Source organism: Homarus americanus, unplaced genomic scaffold, assembly GCF_018991925.1.
Source record: "Homarus americanus isolate GMGI-L3 unplaced genomic scaffold, GMGI_Hamer_2.0 scaffold36970, whole genome shotgun sequence".
NCBI lineage: Eukaryota > Metazoa > Arthropoda > Malacostraca > Decapoda > Nephropidae > Homarus > Homarus americanus.
Genome location: NW_024740094.1, coordinates 407,690 through 429,314, shown reverse-complemented (window position 1 = coordinate 429,314; position 21,625 = coordinate 407,690). Strand labels below are relative to the sequence as shown.

The following is a 21,625-nucleotide window of genomic DNA, read 5'->3' as shown; positions in this document are numbered from 1 at the left end:
AGAATGGTCTTGACAAATGTGTACTGTATATTTGTATAATGACATCAGTTTGGTGATTATAGCATAGTTATTATAGTTTGCTGGCCATTTTCTCTTTTTTCACGTACAGTACATTACGATTATTTCTGAAATGTTTCGTGTCGTTGGTATGTACTGTAATTAGAGTCATTTAAAATTTGCAATGATGAATAAGATGTGTCTGTAAAGTGAAAGTAATCTTGAAGAATATACCTTAACTGCATTTTTCTTTCTTACCAGTTTTTAAGATTGAGGAACACCTCTGACTGTTTTTTAAAGCCATTCATGAGAAATGTAATGCCTTCTTGCTGTTTGAAAATACTGTGCTGTACATGTGTATTAGTATTTTATGGTTACAATATCTTTATCAGACAGTACTTGAGGAACACATTCTTGGGTACTTGGATGGTTCTTTGACAAGAGTAGGCCAAAGAGATGCCATATCAGAGGCAGGTCGAGTGTTTGCTGCCTTACCACTCCCAGGAATGGGAGGTAGTGGATTTCAAGGCCGGGCTGAGGCTAGGGGGAGACAACTTACCCAGCTGGTGGCTGTGTGTCATGACCTCATGGACTACCTCTTTGATGGAATATTGGAAAAAGAAGTGAGTAGTCTTTTACTATTCAGGATATGTTTTAAGGCTTAGTGTTTAAGGGATGTGTTTACAGTAGATACCTTTATAAATATTAAACTTGTGTTCTGCTGAATGTTGACCTTTTATGGTACTTTAAAACTTTATAAGTCTAAACAGTATTGAAATTCCTTAGTGGTATTATAACTTTCGAAGTTTCGATAGCCATTGTGTTTTTATTAAAGGGAACTCTTATGCATGTTTTTTTGTTTTTTTGTTTTTTAGATACCTGGGTGCATTTTAGTGGTAAAAGGGTTTAGTAGAGAAGGTTGTCATTTTTCAAACATGATTCTTCTTAATATATTTATAGTGTTCATACTTTTCTGCAGTCATATGACCACACAAGAAAATACAACCTACGTCTGACACCTCTTTTAACCCTGGGAGAAGGCAACACAGACACCCTACGAACACATCTGGCTGCTGTGACACGACTTGTCAACTCCATGAAGTTTATTGGTGAACTGATCACTGCAGATGTGAACGAAGCTGTGACCGTTGTTCCTCGTGAACTATTAAGTGTAGTGTTCAGATGCTTACAGGTAATATATGATTTTTATTGTACAGTGTAAGAACAACTATTAAGTGATAAAATGTATTTATGCCATCACAAGAACCACTAAATCAATGAGAACAATATTTCCACCAGAATCAAAGGGTCTATACTATTCATGTTTGTCTCAAGAATGTTTTTTCCTCATTAACTTGAAATTATTATTAACACACAGATAAGAAAATGGCTTTCTCTAGGAAAACTGTCCTATCTTAAGAAATTTATTTATGCCAATGGTTTAGCATTTGATTATGGTAACAAACCAGTAAATGTGTATTAATAATTGAGAAGCAAAGGGGTGATAATTAATATTTTGTTTCAGGTTGATCAATTAGTTTTGACCAAGTATCGTAGTCGAGAGCACAAGTTGTTAGCATTTTTTATGCCGTCTTTACACCAGCACAGCCTACTGTTGATAAGAGATATATTGTTCAGGTCAGTAAGCCTTATTTATTAACAAATGTAAGTTGAGTATATACTGTAATTGAATATTTTTCAATATTTCTACTCTCACTTTATTTATTTGTCTTGCATCAATCTCTCCCAGTGAAAAATTTTGTGTATTTGGGAAGTAACAGTAGCTGTGATGGTAGATGTATGGAAGAAATTAAAACAAGATTAGGGCAAGCAAAAACATTATATAATAAACTAAAAGACCTAATGAAAGGAAACATTAGCTGCCAGGGGAAGGCAGAGACTGAAGTGGTTGAATTAAAATTAAAAACTGGGTCCTCAGAGATATACGAAACCTTGGAGGATTTCTGTTCCCATGGATCTCTTCCAAACGAAAGTGTGAGAGGAGTAATGGTTATAGGTGGAGAGTGATTGTCAGCTACCTGGGTATTTTTTTTTTTTTACATATTTGCCATTGATGAAGCATGTACAGGTATCGTTCTAACGGTGACTATATAAGAAATATGAGGAACTTGAATACTGTATAGATTTTTGGTTAGAATATACCATACTGGTTTCAGTAAGCTTGAAGTATGTGGGTACCGGGTAATTGAAATGAACTAGAAAAATAGATCTAATATATTTTAAGTGTGAAGTGAAGGCAAGCCTTTAATAGTGAAGTGATTGGCACTTCAAGATCTTGGTTTATGAATAAAAAAAATTGTCATATCATTGGGCATTAGTGCTGTAGGTGCTTAGGTTGTTGATAAATAACTAAGTTGATAGCTTATTCTCATATGATGATAGGTGCATTACTCTGGGGAAGGGAAGGGATTGCTCCTTGACCCAATTATAATATTTTATGTATCTGGCTACATTTACACCCCTGAAACATCACAAGTCTCTACAGATACTGGGTATTTTGTATTCCAATTTCTTTGTTTTCCATTTCTTCCCTATTCCATTTTTATTTTTTTTCTTAAAATTTTCCAGATTTTAGGTCTAGAATTATTGCTTGTCTTGTCATATTCCAGATTATGTTATATTTCCTCTTTTTTCATTGTCATGCTTCCCTTATTTTTCTTCTTGTTACTCTCTCCTATTACTACATGCAGAGAAGCAATCCACTGACTTCTTCATTACACAAAAAGTTTTCATTGCCATGGCTCCCCCAACATACAGTACAGACACCATGAGCAAGCATTCAGATTTTTCTTGTTGGCTTATTAGCATTAAAAGTTGTGGTAAATTGTACATGTGGTCAACAAAATCTTTCCCTCTTTGGGGTCAGTAAGTTCAGTGTTTGAGATGTAATATACCTGTTTTACCTTGTTCTAGATGTGGAGGAAGGTGCAGACATTGATAACAGAAACTATTATAATATAACCTTTTTTATTACTGAAATGGAACCGGTATTTTTAGCATTTTATATTGCATTTCATTGTTAAAATTAAAAAATTTAATATCCACCTTTCTTATCAGCATTGGTGAAAGTGTTGACATGTACTTTGGAGTAATCGCTGAACTTCTGCTCTGTACAATCAAGGGATCTATGTTACACTATCAACCTGAATGGTGTACAAGTGGCCAGCAGACAAGGATCATTGCTTATTCTGTTATGTCCAATGTTATACAAGTGTCTGGTGGGAGGCACACACCATCCTGCCAGTTGGTGAAACTAATACTTGAAGATGTGGTTCCCAAGGGCCACCAAGTTAGATTACAGGTCAGTATTGAAAGATGATGCCCATAAGATAGTTATCATCCCTAATTCGTAAAAAGAAATATACAGTAGTTTTGTAAAGGATGACACCCTGCAGTGTTACTTGTACATTGGAAGAGTTGATCTGAAAACTTCAGCCCATAATGCCTTATTTGATGTGATTAACCCTTAAAACCTGGGTGACGTTCCCTATACATCGACCAAAGCGACCCTGGGTGATGTTCTTCTCCATCTTAACTTTTCGCGGAATAGTTTGAATGTCCAGGCTGGACAAAATGCGATGTATGGATATGATACTTATTTACAGTAAGTCCTCGTTTAACGTCTCTCCTTATAACTTTGTTTCGTTATAACGTCGCTATTCTTTAGATACCCATGATTCGGATAATGTCCTGCCGATTCTGTATAACGTCGTCACGAACTACTTTGTACGGCTCATCACTCTCTCTCATCTTGACGGCGGAGCGTCACGGCATCCCCCAAGCGTCGCCGGTCTTTGTTAAGCAACCAGAGCGTTCATGCCGGGTCTTAGTGACTCGCGACCCTCCTCCTTTCCCGCCCTCCTCCTCCACTCCACCATCTCCGTCCATTGGTGAGTACAAAATATATATACAGTCGACCCTCGTTAATTCGGACCCCTTTAATCCGGATTTCGGATAATTCGGACAAAATCTGAACCTTATTTTTTTATTATTTTTTTTTATAGATTTGTAGGAATATTACCTACGCGGACCTTAAGCTAAAATGCTGGTCCACCCACTGCTGGGATAAAACACCAGCGTCTTTTTGGTTAAATGTAACATTTTCCACCACTAGTGTGGGAGGGGGGATGCAACTTTTAGTTTCAGACATGAAAAATATTTACCATTTACTGCCAGTAAACATTGGAAACGTAAAATATGTACCAATTTGTAATGAAAAGTTGTGCAGTTCCTTCAGCAAATGAAGCTCACCAACTTACAATAGGCTAAATTACCTTACAACGTGTTTTCAGTAGTCTATGTTGAAGTTCTTAGCACACGCTAACTTATCATATCATATACGGTATCACAGTTCTTATTGATCTACAAAAAATACCGGTAATAAAAACCTTTTCGATATTTCACACTTAATATAATACCCGGTAATCTACTTCAACCTCCTATTGTTTACAACGACGCATGACGCACCACCAGCTGTTGAGTATCAGCTAGACGGTACACGTGTTTTTTGAATCGTTTTCACTTAAAAAACTGTTACATCACATGTATATTTTACCTTAACTGTGCTTGAATGAATATATTCTCGGAAATAAATAGTAGTTTTCCTGAAACGTGATGTATTTTAATGTAAAATAGGATAAAATACATGACGAAAACAAAAGATTTTACCTAACCTTCCGATGTTCAAGAGAAGTTACTCGTTTTTTTAATAGTTTTTGGTTAAAATACTGTTATATTACAATGGTATTCTATTCATACTGTGCTTGATATAATGCATTCACGGAAATGTAATATTTTTGCTGAAATGACGTACGTATTAGTGGAAAGTGGGATAAAATCGTAACGAAAACAATGACTTTCGCTTGCTTTCGTTCAAAAGATGTTACCGTAATCGCTTTTCGATTGGTTTTCAGTTAAAAAACTGTTGTATTGCAATAATATTCTATCCTAATTGACTTGAATAAATACTACGATACCATATTTCTGAATATTTTCATTAAAATCCATCCAAATCATTTTCCTTGTCATCGTCTGCAGCACCAAACAGCTTCTCCCAGTCCTCTCCCTGAACAGGGCTACAGGGTACGTGTTTTTCAAATCGTTTTCAGTTTAAAAACTGTTACATCACACGTATATTTTACCTAAACTGCGCCTGAATGAATATATTCTCGGAAATAAATAGTAGTTTTCCTGAAACGTGATGTCTTTCAATGTAAAATAGGATAAAATACATGACGAAAACAAAAGACTTTACCTAAGCTTCCGATGTTCTTGAGATGTTATTCGTTTTTTTAATAGTTTTCGGTTAAAATACTGTTATATTGCAATGATATTCTATTCATACTGTGCTTGATATAATACATTCACGGAAATGTAATATTTTTGCTGAAATTATGTACGTATTACAGTGGAAAGTGGGATAAAATCGTGACGAAAACAATGACTTTGAAATATAATGCAATATTAACCCCTAAATCGGTCAATTCAGACAATCGGCTAAAATGGACACCCTTCCCCCCTATTAGTCCGAATTAACGAGGGTCGACTATATATATATATATGCTGATAACCACAAGGAAGGAAGAAAACACGAAGTTCCCAAGTTCCCTCCTCTGTATATATGCACCTTGTTTTGTACTTCTCTTTAGTCTGTACTCACCCCTGAAGATGTGAATTACACGAAAGCACTTGGGAACTTCGTGTTTTCTTCCTTCCTTGTGGTTATCAGCATATACCTAGATCACGCGCACATATAGTGATTTACTTGCATATATATACAGTATATAATCAACACCTCAACCCACCAGGATTCGAACCCACGGCCCACGAGCCCATGACTGTATGTGTAATGTATTTTATGGGGCAAAGAGAGGCTGGGAATGTACCCAGTAACTCCCGTATTTTATCTATTTCTTATGGGTGAAAATTTATTCCGTTAATGCCCTGGTTTTCAGGAACGGAACCATGACATTAAGTGAGGACTTACTGTACTTGCCAATTCAACTTGCATGTAGTCTTTGTCTCAAGTCTCTTGTCCAGTTACCCACCAGCTATCATGATGGATGCATGTCCTTTGACATCTTGTGACCCGCCTTGCTCTTCCACACCCTTGATGGTAGTGCTGTTCATGAAGAATTGCTTGATTTGAGTGGCATTGATATAGTATCGGGTGATGAAGTCAGTGATGGGAATGAAACAGTCCCAGATGATGTTGAGTTTGTTGAGGTGGCCAGCGAGGAGGACAGTGATTCAGACAATGGTGCTCACTCCACTTTCCCACCACATCAACCACCCCTCAGCAAGGTCATGCTAGTGGTGGCCGTGGACATAGGACACCGCATAAACACCAGCCACAGCAGTACACTATGAGTCACTGCACTAATTTTATGCCTGAAATAAGTACAAAATTGCTGAAATATGCTCATGTGGGGCTCTGGAGGGAGTTTATGTTGCCCGGGGCATAAGAGTTAAGAGTAGGTCCTGGGATACTTACTTACCTATGTTGTAAACACTGCACCTTGTCTAATGAACAAACCTAGACAACATCGGGTCTGATTTGTACTTACATGGGTGATACCTGGCAACACTTGATTCTGTTACAATACTTTCTTGGCCAGGATCAGCATTATTGGTATTTAACCTAGTCCATAAATAACAGGTGATAGCAGTTAATGATATTGATAGAAACAGTGACTTAGTGATATACAATTTAAGATTTCTTTAAATGTTTGTGTGGAATCTTTTTTATTTATCCACTTTTTTGAGCTTAGATATACAGTTCAGTATACAGTATGCAGGTTTATTTGAGACGAAGTGATGAAGTAGAATGTGACCACAAATCCTTGTTTAATCATATGATGGTAGCAAGAAAAGGCTCTTTTGTGTATGTGTGTCATGTATATTTTTTACTGTTTTTACTCAGACTTCTCTTGATATTGCAGATGATAGATAAGGGACTATCTTCTCTTTCTCTCCATAAAAAGAAGAGCAAAAAAAAAGGCTATGCTGTTACTGTTGCAGACTCCCTTGGCCAAATTAGGCCCCTGCCTCGCTTGGAATATTTTTCCCGGACAACTAGAGTTGCTCTGAGTCTGATTGAGACATTGTTTACTTATGCTTCCCATTCTATGATGCAAAAGACAAAACAAGTAAGTTCCTTGTAACATTTATGTTTCTCAGTAACTTTGAAAGCTCTTGGTTCTTTTTTGGATGCAGTAATCCTGAAATATTTTTATTACACTCAGATAATCAAGAAATACTTTTATTAAAATTATTATTGCAGTACAGTATACATTTTCTATGTGGGGTGTGTCAACGGGTACAAAGACCTGTATTCTAGAAGCTTGTAATAGAGAAGGAAGTGATTGTTTTGTTCAGTCAGTTATTTTTATACATTCAGCTTGACAAGACATTTCATGAAGAGGCATTGTCTCCTCCATAATTTTTTTAATTAAGGACACATCTTTTATTTTACCCCCTTCTCTTCCATTGGAGGAAGGCAACTGACACAAGCCCACTCATTTGATGCTGGCCATGCAGAGGGGGAAGTAGGGTGATCAGTTAATTATATAAACTCCAGATCAACCCTGGTAGGCCCTAGGGATTAATAGATCAACTCTGCTAGACACTAGAAATTAGTAGACCTACCATGCCAGACACTGGGGTGCTAATGAACCTTACTGTTAGGATTATCTAACAGAGATTTCAGGATTAAACTTGAATTTTCTGCTGATAATATTTACAAGTTTCTCTTGTGAATCACCTTATTTTGCCATAACTAGTACAGGTTGAAACTCTCTGGTCCTGCAACTCCCGTGGTTTGGCATGGTTGAATCTGGTGCCATTAGTTTGCAGAACAGCCTCCAGGGCGGCTGTACTAGCAGTGCCAAGCCGCCAAGTTTCTTTATATCTCCAGCTGAGTGTTTTGGCTATACACACCAGGAGGTGTGGGAGGTGGCACCACAAGCACTGCCACTAATTTTCCTCTTAGGGGCCATGGTTGTGGTAAAATTCACCAGTAGAGAAAACCTTAACCAACTGGAACACCTGGGAGATGTTCACAGAACCAGTGCGACAGAGAGAGGGACTCCAGAGTTATGCTATGGTTATATTTTGACTTGTAATGTTGAGTAGATATACTGTATTGTATGTAATTTTCATATTTTTCCTGTTACATTCACCCAACTTTTCATAGAGAATGTGACAAAAAAAATTAATAATAATAAATAATTATCATAAGGTCAAAAACATAAAGAGAATAATTTTTTTTTTACATGCGTGGGAGTTAGTACACAGATAAAGGGCGGGGGTAATGGTGTGGGGCGGTGATCTCAGCTGGTCACTGTCTCCAGTGTTCCGTGTGTAGTAAAACTCTTGCCAAATGGCAATACTATAGTATTTTTTGTTTTATTTTATTTATTCCTCACATTTACTGGTACACTATTTGTTTTATGTACAAAGAATATCTCTTTCCACACTCAAACCATCCTCTGGGCAATGTGACAGTTCACCTGGGCAGTTACCACATGTCTCACAGTGGGGGGGGGGGTGAATGCGACAGGAATAGTGAGTAGGCTACCCAGTTACAGCTCACTGCCTCCACACACACAAGTTCACTTCCCACACATACACATCCATGCTCTTCATTTTTGTAATACAGTTTATAGTTTTGTATTATACTCTATTTTCTGTATTTTTAAGCCACATTAGAGTATTGTTATGATTTTATTTTACTTTATTTTCTCTAACAAGCAAGAGCAAGTGATAAACATGCTGAGTTAACGGGAGGTGCTGGGTGGGTTGGCTTGTGCAAGAGCGAGACCTAGCGTAAGGACAGTTCAGGAGGTCAGACACATATAAGCGGGGTCTCGTACTCGTAATCTGAGACCCAACTGTACCGTACTTTCTTTATTCATCAGGCGCTCCAGCACACTGAAATTACTTTTCCACAAATTCTGTGGTTACTTAACACGTAATAATGGCATTAGCACTCAGTTGCTTGAGAGGTAGGGGGTTCTCGGGGCAATTTCTGTGGTTGGGTACCGGTCAGGTCCTAAGGGTGCCGGATTAGAGAGTTTCAACTTGTATGTGTGTTGTCATTTTATTGGTAAGCAGGATTCTGATAAAAATTAAAACTTCATATCCGTGAAAGTACAACAGAATTTTTTTTTTGTTCTATTAAAGAAGGTGAATGAGGGGGAAGTGTATGGAAAAAAAAATGTGGAATAAAGATTATGATTAAATAACCTGACAGCAGACATGATTGAGGAGGGGATTAAGGTTAAAGGAAACAGTCACTTGAAGGGAATACAGTACAGTATACTGTATTATGTTTTGGTCATAATTATATATTTCTTAATGCTCATTTATTTCTTTTCCTCAGTCTCTTCTCTCAAGTGTATTAGCTGTGGCAGCAACAGTGACAGGGGTCACTCAGCCTCCAGTCACATATGTAGATGGGAGAACTAGAGCTCAATTGTTTAAAACAGTAGCCAGTATGGCAATTCATCCACATCCAGGATGTGAGCCACCATACACCATCATCCTACACTATCTTCATGCTGGACTACATGACTCAGACATGCTGGTAAGGAAACTCAGGTTTTTTAGTTGTTTGTGTCTGGAATGAAATGTTCTTCCTTATTATCAAGATTACAAAAAGATTTGGACGAGCTCATCAAAATAGGATCATTCAGTAAAAGAAGGGGAAACAGTGACTTAGATTATGGTGTTTTAAGTACAGAACTAATAAAATACATTATATTCACAGTGTGTACATATTTTCATCATAAATACCGGGTATTCATTATTTTATAACTGTTTATATCTTACATTTAACAAAGGTAATGGTATTTGCGACCATTTCTGAAATATTTCCTCCGTGAATATTCAGGGTTTACTCTATAGATCTTCGGTGTTTATGGATACTATATTAGGAGAATTTTAAAGATGTCATTAGATGATCATTTTATGAACAATAAAATGAGCCAGGGGGAACACAAGATGTGAAATGTTGACTGAGGAAGACAAAAATGAGAGTGTGGAGGAGTGTGATGTAGGAAACTGTTCACACACACATTAATATTTAGCTTTACACACATGTTTTATAGAAGCAATATGAAAGTAAAATACTGAAGAAACATTATCTTTTTGCAGTGTTTTGTCTGATAAGATGTGTGATGGGCTGGTCCTTTACCTGGCATAGTGATATAGTAACTGATTTCCAAGCTACTTTTATTCCCTTGTCTTCTTTTAGCACCTCACCTAAAGGTAGTAGGCAGCTACCAAATAGGGAGGTACTACCACCTCGGAAGATATTGGAAGCATAATATGCTGTCTAATGGTAGACCCTGCTGCCATATGGTACCACAAAAATTGTGATCAAGTCCCAGGTTGCTGATCTGACTTTCTGTACTTTCTGCCTCATTTACACACAATTGCAGGGTCTCAATTGTTTCTCTTACTTGGATAACACAACATACATACTGTATATCATTTCTCACTTGATATTTTTGTATTATTTGTTTTTATTTATGGCTCATTATTATTATTATTATTTGTATTAAGTTTTATTAATATTATTATTATTATTGTTTTATTATATTTTCGCCCACTAGGCCTTGATGTGGGTCATGAAATGACCTATACCCAGGTGGGCTAATGCCGTAAAAAAAAACTCTTGGCTGCTGACACGGCTAAATTTTTCCCTATGTATAATTGTCACTAGTGTTACTGTTTTTCTTGTCTCAAAACATAACACTATTCTTTGCACAGGACCAAGGTCCACAAGTAATGCAGTTTAGTATATTACTGCAATTATTGGGACACTAAAATTGTCGTTATATAATGTATTGAATAGACAATAACTTATATTTTTACAATGAGATCTTTAACATAATTACTGTCAAAAGTGAGGTAGGCTTATTATTGTGTCGTAACATGTGGTGGTTTCCATACACAGGTAGTGTCAGCTTGCCAGATGGCACTAGGGAGTGTGAGTTTCATCATGGCCAACCCACAAGTCTGCTCTTTGATGTACAATCAACACCACCAGCTGAACCTCACCAATGGTAACATTAAGCACATTTCACCCACTTACTAAATTTAATAATGCTCTTTATTTATCTCTTTAAAGAATTCAACTAAAAGCATGATTTTGACCTTTAAGGTTTGAATGATAATACAATAGAATGATTACTCATGATGATTAAATGTTCCCAAACACAAGGAGGGGTCAAATGAGAGGTACTGTACAGCATCACTTTTTCTGATGCAACTCACTAAGTGTGAATCAGAATTTAATTTACATAGCAGTTTTTGCAATAGATTCTTCACATTGCATATCTTTAGAAAAAATTCCCTGGCTTATTGGGGAAGTTTATACTATAGCCTAAGTGACTTCTGAATCAGAGCTTTTATTTCAACCTAACATTTTTTTTGAGATCTTGTTTATTTAAGCTTCTCATTGGTTGTGAGTTCTTTTTATTGCTATTATATTTCAGTACTAGTTATGTAGTGGTGTCTGAGTGAATACTGTCCAGTGCTTACCTCCTGTCCTGTTCTCTGTTTCAATTCCAGGGCATTCCCAGTTCACCCAGCAGTAAATTGGTGCCTAATTTTACAGGTTAAGGAAGTGAAAGTATTTGATTGCAGTGCTAGCCATGCTGCTTCTTTGTGTACAGTGTGCTATATCCACAATGGGAAATAATTTCACTTTTTGTGTAGTCAATATAATCTACTTTTGGGCAATTTTTTTCAATTATAGGTGAAGAGGAAGGGGATGAAATGATAAAGGCAACACATGAAGAAGTCAGTCAGTCTTTATCTGGAAGTGAGGAAGAAGAGGATATGGAAGGAACTTTGAGGTTGGAGGAAGAAGAGGAGGAGGATGCTGAGGCAGTGGATGACTTGGTTGAAGAAGCAGAACAGAAGATGGAGACAGAAGAAAATGGGGAGGAGGAGGAGGTTGAAGAAGATGAGAAGGAGAAGGAAGAAGTGAAAAGGGTTGAGGATGAGAAACAAAAAGAGTTATCAGAAAGTTCAGAAAAGGTAGAGGAACAAGTAAGTATAGACCACCACACCTACCAGTTTGTGTACATGCTGTTGATTACATGAGTGTCTTCTTTTTATGTCTAGATTTTCACTTCATGGTATCTTATCCAGTGCTGTACAGTATTAAGCAGGCTAGTGGCTTTACAGCTTATATTTAAAGTTCGATAATTTTAAGTGACATCTTGATCAATTTTGTGCTTGTACCACTACCTGATTTGTATTAGCAAAATGCATACTTCCAGTTGGATACTTCCACAATTGTTCCTTATTTAGGAAGACGAATGTTGCTTGCAATCTCTTAAGTAATGGTTAATAGGCAAAATTGTTGAAGGCAACAGTGACTGAAAGAGACTGCATCTTACAAGATTTTTGTTGGTGAGGTATTTGCTTGTAGTTTACATGAAACTAGTAAGTAGCCTGTTGGCTTCAGTCACTCATGTGAGCAACTGCAATAAAGAAAGGTCTTTTCATAGGGAATAAGTTAATAGGATACATTCTAGATTGATAAAACAGATTTGCTTTTGAAAACCGTGAAACACCAGGGGCCACAACACTAATGACCTCAGTCATAGTCAAAATACAGTCAACATCAATATTAGATCGCACTAAAGGTAAATGCGATATCTACTAGATTAAGGCAACGCAGGAAAGAGGTATGGCTATGATGCAAGGCGCATGTGCTGTTGATTGGCTTAGCCACTTTCCCAAATCATCGCTGATATTTGCCAAGCCAACCTGGCATGAACCTGCACTCTTCCACTATATTTTCCTCTAAGTAAATGTAATTTTTCAAATACTGATGATGTTGATGACTTTGTATCTTGGGATATGTCCAATTATTCTTGAGGTCAGAGATTTGGTTACAACAGAAAATGTGTTTTTGCATATTTTTTGAGGTCAGTGATGCCTCATAATTATTATGTATGACATTTGTGAGAATATTACCTAATACTGTAATTGTATACAGTATTCAGGAAAAATCTCCAATACTATATGATTTCCTCAGAAAAGTGTCTGATCATCTTGTGATACATGTGGGTAGGGTAGATCCACCTGTGTTTTAGTTGTTATTTAATGTAATTTAAGTACTCTTCCCTGTACTGTTCATCAATAATTTTTATTTTATTTTATTGATCTCCACACAATACAGGTAATATATTTTGTGGGAATGCTCATTATACATGTTACAATGAAAAGGTGTTAACAATACCCCAGGTATGTTCTGGTATGTGGTTTGTTGTCTTCTGAGACATTACATGTAGGGTTGTAAAAAGTGAACTACATAAGGTATGTGGTATGTTGTCCTCTGAGACATTACATGTAGGGTAGTAAAAAGTGAACTACATAAGGTATGTGTATAGACCTGTATAGTACAGTATTGAAAATAGTTTTCAAATTCAGGTCGAAAAATCTCAAGTTAATTTTCTTGGGATTTATAGAGAATCATCTACTGACATCTGCATTGCTGGACTTTTGGTATTACCGTATAAACCTTTGTTGCTAGAGACAGTTATGTGATGGATTAATTATATAATGTTTTTACAGGGAGTTCAAGTTATTCTAACTTATTCATTATCCACTACACATATACTGTACAGTAAACCCCCGGATATAACAGACTAATTGGGAGAAGGTCGGTCCGTTAAAGCCGAAATTCCGGAATAATGACACACTTGGTCCATTTTATAACGGTAGTCTAAAGTGAACACGTTGATAATTTTTCACCAAAAACCTCCATAATCACCACTAACATTCACCACCACCAACTGGATGAGAATGCATTCAAACCGGGAAGCATGAACAGTGCATTGTTTACATGTGAGTTGTGGATACTGAGTACTGTACTGTAATCATATACTGTACTGATAATTATTATTTAGTACTCTACAGTAGTATATATTTAACATGATTATAATGTTTTCTTTATTTATTGCTGTTCAGTGTTTTTATTATTAGTTTGTGTTTCTGTGCTTTTTATTTCAGATTAGCAACAAATATAACCTAACTTGACCAGCTTGGCACCTGGCCTCTGTCTCCTTATTACATTCATTTATGTGGGAAATATTGTTGTTATTCATATAATCATTTTACGTACGGGCTTTTAGGAACGGAACCCATATGAATAACAAGGACTCCCTGTCCTTTCAAAGAATACCAAGTTTTCTTGAATCAGTACACTGTGATGTGATGAGAAATCAAATTACAAAGGTTTTCTATATTTGTATTATTTGTAGTTTTGACAATTAAATCATTCTAGCAAGTATAGAGTCTATGCTATAGTACTAGAATGATTGTCAAAAGGTCTATATTATCGACCTTTGTCATGCTGGTAGATATCTATTTTTTTTTATTTCAGGATGATATGAAAGGAAAAACAAACCTAGGAGAGGAGGAATGTGATGCAGGTGTTTCAACTAGATATGCCAGCCAAGAAAGTTTAGTTCTGTCAGGCAAGAGAACTGCTGATGAAAATCCAATCTCCCATAAGAAATCTAAGAAGACAGAGAGTGAGGTGAAGTCCATTAACTTTACACTAGCATAATAATCAGATTTTATTTTGAAATATTGATCAAACTCATTATACCTGAGGCTGTATGTACATGAACTTGTATAATTTTTTGTATCATAATATATTGATCACCCATGGTTTAGAAACTTCACTGGTCTAGAGGTTGCCCGATTGGAGAGGTTCAACTATATTAGTAGTACAGTATAACTATCCCCAGTAGTTATTCATGAAGCTTTAACTGTTTACAAATACTGTACTGTATCCAGACTGTCGGGTGGGAGTTACTGTGATATCTCCATTAGCCGGAACAATTGGTGCAAAGCACTTCTGGGAATGAGATTTCCGGGTAACCAGACGGCTCTGTCAAAGCCGGAAAAACTTCCCTCATCCCTGGAATTTTCCAGAATTTTTGGGGTAGCGGAAATATTTTCTTAGAAGTTCCAGAAATTGTACATTATGTCATCTCTCGAACCCGGAAAAATATCCCCATCCCCTGAATTTTGGGGGAACTGGAAATGTTTTTTTACAGAATTTCCGGAAAATGTGCCTGATTTTCACCTCTCAAACCCGGGAAAAACTTCCCCATCCCCGGAATTTTCCAGAAAATATGCCCTTCGGAAAATCATTCCCAAAGCTGTAATTTTCCAGAAATTCTGGCTTTGGGAATGATTTTCCGAGAAAATTTCAGTTCAAGTTATCGGAGAGTTCCGGTTAAGAGGGATTCAGCTAACAACGGAGATATTACTGTACTGTATATCTATATTGGCTGGAACTATCTGTGGACGGGTAGTAAAGGGAACCATAGGTATTACTGTACCCCTGTATTTTGCTTTTTACACTACAAAGGAGCATATGAGGCTATGAATTATCTGTTGGTCAGTTTATCACACGTAAACCCTCGCCAACTTGATCCTCGCAATTTTTGGACTGGGGGGCACGGATGGCCTCCTAGGTTAGGTTAGGTTAGGTTGAGCTGAGGTGGATGTAATGTGGGTGTAGTGGGGATGAAGAGGATCTGTAGTTGATATGATGTGGATGTTTAGTGTAGATGATGTGGATATGTAGTCAAGGTCAAGTAAGTTACATCCACTGTTTCCTGGAGTTTGTTCAGGATATTAAAAAGATGTGATACTTGTTGATAATTTTCCTTCTTTTTATTACAGGCATCTGTTGTTGGTCCCACCTTGGATGAAATGTTAGCATCATTTGTGGATTGTGACCCAGATAATTAGCTGTGCCAAAGATATAAGAAAAGACACAGTATACCATAAAAAGTTTTGAAGCAGTTACTCATCATAATAAAAATAATCAGTACAAAATATATAAGACTTTAGTAAACCTGTTGACAGGATTGATAAACAGTTATTTTATCAAGTTTTTGTTTCAATAGTATTTAGTAAAAAAAAAATGAAATTATATCCAGCCACATTTATATATTATTAATGAAGAAAGACTCGTGGCAGTGGAAGCATATGTGGGTATATACAGTACTGGGAAACATTGAGCTGATATTATTGTATGGGTTTGAGTCATGGTTTCTGGTTATGAAAGAATAGAATAAATGGGGAGAATGCAGAAAAGACCTCGGTAATTGCAATGTGGTATGAATTTGGCACAAAGAAAACTAAATACAGAAAGGAGGAGAAAGTGTGTAAGCAACAGAAGTGTCAGGGAGAGAGTGGATCAGGGTGTGCTTAAGGAATATGAACATACTGTACTGGGAGAATTGGAATATAGAGATTGGTAAAATATATGTATAATTCATAGGTGGATGGTAGGTGAGGGGAAGACCCAAAGAAATGGAAGGATGAGAAAAAGGATGCATTTGAATTGAGGGAAATAAATATAAAGGAACCAGTTTGGGTATGAGTGAGAGCATACAGTAGTATTGACTGAATTATTTGGGAAGGATGCGCTGCTGGTGAGTGATGCTAGGTTGTGTGAAGCAGTAGAAGTAGATCAGATTGATATTTGCAGACTTGTGGAACAGGAGTGATTCTCATTCTCTATCAGATAGATAGTCATTCCAAGCCTTTACAGGCTTGGAATGGAATTTTAAGAATTCTCCAAGGTAAGTGGTGGGAACACTTAATGTAATCTTGATCATGAATTACTCTCCTCCTTTAATTTTGTTATACTTTATAGTACAGTACTGTACTTATTTTTGGTGGTATTCTGGATGTACTAAGTATTTTAAACACATTAATTTTCAATTACAAGAGGAAAAGTGTTGTGGCTATTGTGATAGAAATTTAGGATCTAGAGTCAAAAGGTTATTTCTTGTCCTTATGAATGGGAAAACTATACTAGTATGTTGTTAGTTTTGCAGTGCTAATTACTTGTTATAGTAAGTCCTCGTATAACGTCGGTCAGCTTAACGTTGTTTCGGTACTACGTCGCTAATCTTTAGATACCAAAAATTTGTTTAACGTCCCAATGACTCGGTACAACATTGTTTTGTGTTGTCATGGACTACTTTTTACAGCGCATCACTTTCTCTTGTCTGGCCGCGCTATGCTCTCTCTGAAGCTGCAGAGTCTCACTGACTCACCACCCTCCTCCGCTTCCACTCTCCTCCTCTGCTCCCCTCCCGCCTCCTCCGCTTCACTACCCACCACACACTCACTCTACCACCTCTGCCCATCGGTGAGTACCAATACAAACTCAGCAGTTGTATATGTTTGCACTATTTTCTTTGGAAATGGCAATGATTTTCTGTATATGTAATGTATTTCATGGGGCCAAGGGAGGCTAAGGAACGTAATTCCCGTATTTTATCTATTTCTTATGGGGAAAATTGATCCGCTTAACGTTGTTCCGTATAACGTTGCATTTTTAGAAGCGTAACCCCGACGTTAGGCGAGGATTTACTGTACTTGTGATTTTAAAGGCAATTACTTGCTGGTTGAAGGTATTGCATCATGTTTAGGGAGTGAAGAGGCAGCACTGGTGGGGCGTGAGGAGACAGCAATGGGGGACTTCTTAAAATAGATGTCCAATTTAGACTGCACAGTTTTCTTTTCACTATAAATCTCCTTGTAGCAAGTAAGTGCCTCTTTGACCATTCTGTCAACTTTGGCAAAATGCTCAACATTTTGATCCATTCCGTCAAACATTTGCATCCCTTTATTAATTGTAGCAAATGCGTCTGGCATTTGCTTCACTTAGCTCTTCTGCTACACTTTCAACCAACTGTTCAACATCTTCATTATCAATTTCTAACTCAAGCTGTTTACCCAACTCCACTATCTTGTTACTAATCTCAGAAATTACTTCATCTTCATTAAATCCTCTGAAACTGTTCACATATCTTTTCAGGACATTCTTCCATATTCCATTCATGCACTGTCCTGTAACCTCATCCCATGCTGCACTAATGTTCTTTATACATTTCAAAATGTTGTAGTCCTTCCAAAACTCTCTGAGCGTTTTCTCACCTTCAGTAGCAGCAACAGCCTGAGTGAAGGTCGTACACATTGCATGTATGTTGTGATGGTTCAGTTGTGCCAAGTGGCAGGGCAGGGTGTAGGATCCTTATAAGGCAGTACACAGAACAAGGTACTGATGACACCAAAACTGGACTTCGGCTGATCAATTTTATATCATCATCACAAGCTGAGTTACAGTATATGCAGTGTTAGCAGCATGGGGAAATGTTGTAAAGAGGAGTAAAGATACTTATTTTTTGTAGATAGTCCAGCAGCTGACTTCTGTGTAGGCCATTAAGAAAAACTTAAAGATGTTTCTTTTCTTTTTTAAAGAACTTTCTATTTGGACCCTCTGGCATATCAAACAGAAAGTACTGTACTTATTTTAATATCTGGTACTAATGAAAGCAACTTTCTTACAGTGGCATTGGTGTAATTGTGCGTTTTTTGTGAACCTGAGAGTGCTTGGACTGAAGAGACTGCATTAATTGAGACCAAATGTGAAAAGGACCTGGGTGTGTATGTCGACAATGGACTTAAGTTCTCGGGCCATTGGGAAAGGAAGGTGAAACAGGCAACGAAACTAGGTCTTTTAAGAAGGTCATTTAGATATCTGGATGGTCACTTGTCACGATCTTCAAGAGCAAGGTGCTTCCCTGTCTGGAGGTATGTTAGAGACTCAATCGATTGAAAATGTCCAAAGGAGGGCCACCAGACTGGTGCCTGCTCTATGGAACCTCAGTTACCCAGAGAGATTAGAGCGCCTGCAACTACCTAGCTTATACAACAGACAAGCGAGGGGCGACCTACTCAGTCAAATGTACATATCTGGAGCTGGCAAACATCCATCCCACAAGGGGTCGCAGCTCAAGGTTGAAGAAACCAGAAAACTGTGAGGGCAAACTTTTTTGGAGTGAGAATTGTGAACTCTTGGAACAATCTGCCGGAGAGCATTGTGGCGGCACCGATTTTGAGCTCATTCAAGGCCAGACTTGACCATCACTGGAGCAGGTTCCAATATATTCAGGAGCCAGTACTAGCCAACAGTGCGTAACAGAGACGTGACCGATCGTCCAAGCAGCTAACGAGCCAATCAGTGGCGAAGAGGATAACTGTAAAGTAAAGTCAAGAGCAGGTCGGTTGTTGCACTGAAACAAAGAGCAGATGACAACATGCACCGAAAAAGCTGATTTTTCTGTGGCATATTTACAGCAAATAATTAATTTCTTCACATACAAAACATTACAGACACCATTTTAGTGTTAAATGATCAGTTATCACTGTTTTACCCTGTAATTTTCCTCACCCTACATGCCCTGCACACTACAGGTGATTTATTATTGTACAGAAAAACTAAAAAAAACAATATACTTATAATTAAAATAAAAAGGGTGCTACTATAGCATGCAGGTTACAAGATGTTTAGGCTATGTTAGGTTAGGTAGGGTTAGAATAGGTCCTGTTGGGCTGAGCTGGATTGGGTTGGGTTGGGATGGGTTAGCTGATGTAGGGTTTGGTTGGGTTATATTAGGTCAGGTTAGGTTGGGTTGGGTAAGATTAGACTAGAGATATCTTTGTAGACTGCACATTATGGTAACACTATAAAAAGTTCTTGTATGGTTTTATTACTTACTATCATCCAAAGAGCTATGGAAAAAACCGAAAAACTCCTTTAAACGACAATGCACAGGTTTGAATGTTAGTTAGGTCAGGCCCTAATAGGTTCTGTGCATTCTCACTTCCATTTTCGGGTTCGGTATCATATAAATATTATCTCCAGAAATTTTGGCTCAATTCCATAATTTATTTCTGGTATAAACCTTCACTTAGCTCAATATTAATGGTAAAAATTCATTTTATCTCAATTTTCCCAATTGGTATAAGATATTTTTCTGGTGTACAGGTATTTTGGTTAGGTTAGGTTAGTAGGTACATGGTAATAGGTTAGCCTATTTTGGCATGATAAATAATTCTGGTGAATTTTGGTGTTTTTTAGTCGATTCTGAACATCTTTTCTTGCGGAAATGTGACTTTATTTTTCCAGTTTTTGCGAGGAATAAAACGCCAAAATTCACCAGAAGAATTATTTATCATGCCAAAATAGACTAACCTATTACCATGTAAAGTTGTAGTGGATTCCTCCTCTACAAACGCTGTTTGTCGCTAAGTAGCCGACTCCGCGAATTCCCCAGTGTATGCCTCGTGGTCTAGGTCAACCAGCACCGCCTTACATGACGGAGGTCAACTATTAAGCCAAGCCTACCTCAGCTATATAAGACCTGACCTCGTGGTGACCTACCTCTCTTTCTACCTACAGCCAGTCTTCAAGTAACACCACCTCCTCCGCTCCTGCCTGGCGGCCCTTGCTCCCGCCGGCGAGCATGGCGACCCACAAGCTGGTCCTCCTCTGAGCACCCTCACCAACCAGCTCTCCTTACTCAACGCTTGTAACCATGCTGCCTTCCCATCACCAAGCTGCATTGTACATCCAATACAACATGAATACAGAGAGCACATTGTGAGTTTCCTTTCTCCGTCCCATCCTGAGTGTAAACAAATATCACATAACCCCACAATTGGTGACCCCCGGAGATTCGCACTCACACAGGATGGAGGAGAAACCGATCACTCTCCCGGTCTTCAAGCAACATGGAAGACTGGCTTATCCACACAGAGGCAGCTCTCATCGGCTCTACAGCTACTGTCTCTACACCGCAGGTTAGGCACCCTAGAGCAGCACTGCTTCTCTAAGCAGACACCAGCTCTTCCTGCCCCAAGCATCACGTCCTACCGACCCCAGCACACCCGTCCTGCCTCAGACGCCGCCCCTGGCCCAGCAGTACCCCCTGTCACTGTCCTGGACCCTCCTCCTGACGCGGACCCTCCTGACGCAGACCCTCCTCCGCTCCTGCCTGGCAGCCTCTGCTCCCGACGCGGCCCATGCGCCTGAGTGCGGCCCCACGCACATTTTTTTTCCCTCAGGTACTCCCTGCTACTGTCCTGCACCCTGCTGCTGTCATGCACCCTGCTGCTGTCATAGACCCTCTTCCTGACGCAGCCCCTGCTCCTGACCCAGACCTACACACCCCAGCAGGCGCATCTGAGGACTCTGTACCTGCCGCAAGGGAAGCACAACATTCATTGCCTCCACAACCCTCCTTCTCCCTCTCTCCTCTCACAGATCTCGTGTTTCTAGACAAATTTGTCTCCCCTAGCGGCCGGCTCATCCACTCCCTCGCCGTTATGTCTCACATGTGGCATACAACCCAGCCGACAACAAGTCTCCTGCACCGCCCGTTCTGCCTCACATGTGGGATGCAACCCTGCAGAGAACAAGTCTCCTACACCGCCTGGAGGGAAGGGGGGAGTATTGTAGTGAATTCTTCCCCTACAAACGCTGTTTGTCGCTAAGTAGCCGACTCCGCGAATTCCCCAGTGTATGCTTCGTGGTCTAGGTCAACCAGCGCCGCCTTACATGACGGAGGTCAACTATTAAGCCACGCCTACCTCCGCTATATAAGACCTGACCTCGTGGTGACCTACCTCTCTTTCTACCTACAGCCAGTCTTCAAGTAACACCATCTCCTCCGCTCCTGCCTGGCGGCCCTCGCTCCCGCCG

At 38.6% G+C, this 21,625-nt stretch overlaps 1 protein-coding gene across 5 annotated transcripts in view; it reads left to right on the top strand.

The window, feature by feature from the left end:
* Positions 1-15,899, top strand: part of LOC121875104 — a 50,958-nt gene extending 35,059 nt beyond the window's left edge. For all 5 annotated transcript variants that reach the window (XM_042379460.1, XM_042379458.1, XM_042379459.1 and 2 more), the window contains 10 exons: positions 390-620; positions 977-1,189; positions 1,523-1,635; positions 3,076-3,319; positions 6,960-7,166; positions 9,401-9,604; positions 10,979-11,087; positions 11,783-12,078; positions 14,426-14,581; positions 15,742-15,899. In XM_042379460.1, coding sequence (XP_042235394.1) covers positions 390-620; positions 977-1,189; positions 1,523-1,635; positions 3,076-3,319; positions 6,960-7,166; positions 9,401-9,604; positions 10,979-11,087; positions 11,783-12,078; positions 14,426-14,581; positions 15,742-15,810 — 1,842 coding nt within the window. In that variant the 3' untranslated portion in view covers positions 15,811-15,899. The remainder of the gene's footprint in view (positions 1-389; positions 621-976; positions 1,190-1,522; positions 1,636-3,075; positions 3,320-6,959; positions 7,167-9,400; positions 9,605-10,978; positions 11,088-11,782; positions 12,079-14,425; positions 14,582-15,741) is intronic.
* Positions 15,900-21,625: the final 5,726 nt, after the last annotated feature.